The 4,368-nt window shown below is 50.4% G+C and overlaps 1 protein-coding gene across 2 annotated transcripts; it reads right to left on the reverse strand.

Annotated features, from left to right (window-relative positions):
• Positions 1-4: 4 nt before the first annotated feature.
• Positions 5-3,336, reverse strand: PRSS8 (serine protease 8). Of its 2 annotated transcripts, none has more exons than XM_074281389.1 (6): positions 3,027-3,336; positions 2,753-2,770; positions 2,202-2,367; positions 1,751-2,022; positions 1,489-1,655; positions 5-1,230 (listed from the first exon to the last, which is right to left on the reverse strand). In XM_074281389.1, exons 1-6 carry the CDS (start codon positions 3,121-3,123, stop codon positions 919-921), a joined length of 1,032 nt encoding a protein of 343 aa, XP_074137490.1. In that variant the 5' UTR covers positions 3,124-3,336; the 3' UTR covers positions 5-918. The 2 variants fall into 2 exon arrangements, with proteins under 2 accessions (XP_074137490.1, XP_074137491.1); XM_074281390.1 differs by having other exon boundaries at positions 2,291-2,367; positions 3,027-3,166.
• Positions 3,337-4,368: the final 1,032 nt, after the last annotated feature.

Genomic DNA, 4,368 nt, shown 5'->3' on the forward strand with positions numbered 1-4,368 from the left:
CTTGTTGCTTATACAAATGGTTTATTGTGTTTAATAGGACTGATGGGCCTTCCCCTGCAGTGCATGCACCTGTATACAAACACACATACATACATACCCTCACCTCTCAGTTCTTTCCCAGGGGTGGCTCAGTCCTCCAGGGTGCAGTAGAGGAGGGAGGGAGTCCAACAACAGTTGGCTACAGGGTAGGGTCCTGTGTAGGAAAGGGCAGTTGTTAACTGCCTTTGAGATTTGGGGGATTGGTCAGCCAGTATAGGAGGCCAGTCCTTCATGAAGAAGCATCTTATGGACATGCAGCTGCTCTCTGCTGGAGGAGGTATTTGTAGAACACAAGAACCAGTACTAGGTTGGCTTTTGTGGTTGCCAGTTTCCACCAAATTTGAGTTAACCCGGGTTTGGGGTAAAGGGGCAAGTACTCCAGAAGAGCAGCAGAATTCTCCAGTGGAAGCCAGAGAAGTACCTGTCCCAGACAAGAAGAGTCTCAGGCTTTCCACCCAAGTCTGCACTGGGAGACCTCTGACAACAGCCAGAAATCTTGAGAATGAAGAAAGGCTCAGGCGACAAATCACACACACCAAGAATCATTGCTGTGGTGGTGTGGAAGAAGCTGGCTCAAAGGTCAGGACATCCCCTTAGTCCCTCCTCGGTGCTCATGATCTGGAAAGGACGTCAGAGGCTGTCTAATTCAGTCCTCTCATTTTAGATGAGGAACCTAAGTCTGAGGTTATTGACAGTTGATTTTAAAGGTGGACCACAATTCCATAATCTGAAGTTTTAAGTCCCAGTGAGAAGAGAGTATTTCAGTCCTCTAGGGTTGGGGGAAGATCAGTAAAGTGTCAGTTGTCCAGGAGGCAGTGAATGGATAAGGGACTGAGCCCTCCAGCAAAACAAGGAAAAGTCTAGAAATCCTGCTCATTTCTAAAGCAAGAGGTGATAAAAGACTAACACACTGAGGAACAGCAGCAGGCTTGGGGCCACAAGGGCTGAAGCTGAACTTAACTTGCCCAGTTCCTTTTTGCACAAGTCCATATCCACAGGGGACTCTTGGGTCATGGGCACGTAGTGAGACTGGATCTCAGAGACCTTCTGGTGTATCCATGAAGCATAGCTGGAGGTGAGAGTATAGACTCCAGGCCGGTTGGGAGCTCCACAAGCATCTCCCCAACTCACAACACCAGCCAGGAACCAGCGGCCTCCCACAGGGCAAGAGAGTGGCCCTCCAGAATCTCCCTGAACAGAGAAACCACAAAAGGTTAGAACAGGAAGCACCTTGGAGAGCTAGTCCAACTCTTATCATATTAATGGATGAGGAAACTGAGGAAAGGAGGAAGTAATTTCCTAAGCTGGACAGCTGAGATTTCAGCTTTTTAAGACCATCAACATCCCAGCCTTGCCCTTCAGGGCCCAGGTAAAACAACTGCTGCTGCTTAGGGCTCCTGTCTTCCTCCTTTTCCTTTCACATCTCCCTGCCCAAGAGCAGGCCCTTACCTGGCAGGCATCTTTGCCACCTTGTACAAAGCCAGCACACACCATGTCCGGCTGGATAACGTGTGGCTCCTCAGGATCAGGTTTTATGTTGTAAAGACAGTTGCATGTTTCTCGACTAATCAAAGGTACCTCCAGCTGCTGCAAGATCTTGGGGTTAGAAAGACTCACTGTAGCAAAAGCAGATAAAGGCACATATCAAATCCTCCATCCTCTCCATCTCTTTGACTGGCTCTGGCACCCAAACACCTACAGAGAGCCTTACCTGAGCTATGTGTGTTACCCCAGCCTGTGACGGTGCAATGGAGTCCGTTGGGGAAAGAGGAGTTGGCAGCTGGTAGGCAGACAGGACGGATGGATCTCGAGAAGGTCACAGGAGACTTCAGTTGAAGGAGAGCAATGTCTCCTTGTGAACCCTCTTGCACATAGTTATGATGGGTGAATACCTTGGCTACTGTCAGGACCACTGCATTAGGGTTATAGGTGCTGAGTTGATGGGCCCCCAGCTTCACTTCATAATCATCCAACCTATGCTCCCTGAGAAGAGGGCAAGTGAAGGAGAGCTGGGATGGAGGAGTCCTTCATCCCTTCCACTGCTTCTTCCCTCCATTTCTGAATCCCAGCAGCACCCCCGTCGTTTCCCTTTCCCCCAAATCCTGCCCAAGTTCCCAGCTCCGTGCCTCCCTAGGCTTCTCTCTCCCACCCTTTGGTCTAACCTTGGGAAGCAGTGAGCAGCAGTCAGCACCCACTGTTTGGATACAAGAGAGCCACCGCATACATGGATGCCATTGTAGGTTATGCTGACCTGCCAAGGCCACTGGCCAGGGGAAGCATTGGTACCTCCCACAATTCGTGCCTGAGGAGCCACGCCACAGGAAACTTCTGGAAGAGGACAAAGGGGGAAAGGGACTGTACAGGGACTTGTCCCTAAATTAGAGAATGGACTCCTTTCCTAACCATCTAGCCTCCTCTTTTTTTTAACTCTGCCCAATATCACTCTTCTTCCTCGCCTAATTTTTCCTTTCCTACCTACCTATTTTCGTCTCCCCTTCTTTTTTTTCCTACCTTTCTGATACCCTTCCCTTCATATCTCCTATATTGTACCACCTCCCTTTTCTTCCCTTCCCTTTTTCTCTGTCCTTTTTCATTTCCCTTTTTTTCTCATCTCTTCCACCTTCCTTTCCAAAGACCTTTCCCCCATTCCTTTTCTCCTCCCCTTCCCCTTTTTGCCCCACCTTTTCCCTCCCCTCTCCCCCCAGGTTCTCACCTTCTTTCCCATCGGCCCCTGAAAGCAAAGAGAGAAGAAAATGAGCAGAGCGGGAAAGGGGGAGGTGGCCATAGTTGAGGGTTTGGGTTGTTTGGTTGGTCCGAAAAGTAGACAATTTGGAAGATTTAAGGGCCTGGGAGAAGGGCTAGGCCAGCCGTGATTGGGAGGGGGGGAGAAGGGAGGAGTAGCGAACTAGTAAACTACGGGGCTGGGAAACGGGGGAAGGGGAAAACTGGCCACTACAGTCTGATCTCCAGCCTCTGCCTTCACTCACCTCTTCCAAGCAGTAGTAGATTCAACAAGCTTAGCAGGGTCACCAAGCCCAGGCCCATCCTGCAGCTCTTGGCCCCAGCCTGGGACGCGCCTGCCATTCCCCAGACCCAAAAGGTCTGTTCCAGGGGGCAGGTTAGACTGTCGGTTGTAAGACGACCTCCAGTTGGATACCCGATCTAAGAGCAAGGGCTGAGCTGCTGGGTAGGCTCCCAGGGAGGGGTCTGGAATGGCTGAGCTGGTAACCGGTGTCACCTGTTGCCGCCCTGCCCGCCTCTACCTGCCAGCGTACAACCCTTCTCGACGGCTTCCTCAGTGGCCAGGTTAGCCCAATGGGGACTTAGCTTCCCTGAGCGGTACCGCCTACCTCCACTGTGCTCCGCCTCCTTCCCCTTACCTGAAGGAAGTTAGGGGTTGGGGAGTGGGATCTTTTCGAGGAACCTGACCTTTATTGCGTGACTCACTCAAGGAAAAGCGCTTATTCGCTCAAAACTGGGGCCAAGGAAGCTCCGCTGCGAGGTATTGCACACTGTTTCAAAGACTTTTCCTTCAATTTTATCCACACTTCTCGGTGGAGGGAGGGGAGGAGAGGGGATCTTTTACAATTGGAGAATCCAGGAAAAGGTGGGCAGGACTGCTCTTAGAATTTAAGCCTTTATCCCGTGTGCTTGGTCAAAGCTTTGATTTTGGTTATGAGGGTTAATGTCAGAGCCCATCTCCTTCCGCTTCCAGGAGAACCAATTAGAAGTACCCAGCAAAAGAATGGGAAGACAATTATTCGCCAGGTAATTATTTCAAGATTGGGCAGTGATGGAATTTCTCTCTTTGACAGATTTTTAGAGTCACCAGAAGTAGCCAATTTTGTCCAAGGGTAGAGCTAGATCTACTCTGATCCATTTGATGGGAAATCAACCTGGTTGAGACACATACAGAATGCTGCATATGACAAACACTCAGCTGACCTTGGGCACACCCTGCCCAAAGAAGGCAGGAATGAATGGCAGCTGCCACGTTATCAGCTACAAATTTCTCTCCTAGCTCTGGTCTTTGACTCAAACCTGTGGCACTTACAGTGAGGGAGAGGGCACAGCAGCTCCTTACCCAACACCTCTAGGGGCTCAGAATAAACTAGCCTTGGGCTCCCCTCCACTGCACTGCACATCTAGGCTTTGCCCTCAGTTTCTCATTGCTCCTTTAAGATGACCATGCTTTATGTAGAGTTTAGGCAAGACCTCTTCTCCAAAACCAGTGGGCCCCCATGCCATCCTTCTCTTCCCCTGAACCCAGTTCCTAATGTTTTCCCCAACTCTCCCCATAGGCATCAAGCATGAAGAAGCTCCTGGCAA

Source organism: Sminthopsis crassicaudata, chromosome 1 (genome assembly GCF_048593235.1).
Source record: "Sminthopsis crassicaudata isolate SCR6 chromosome 1, ASM4859323v1, whole genome shotgun sequence".
Taxonomy (NCBI): domain Eukaryota; kingdom Metazoa; phylum Chordata; class Mammalia; order Dasyuromorphia; family Dasyuridae; genus Sminthopsis; species Sminthopsis crassicaudata.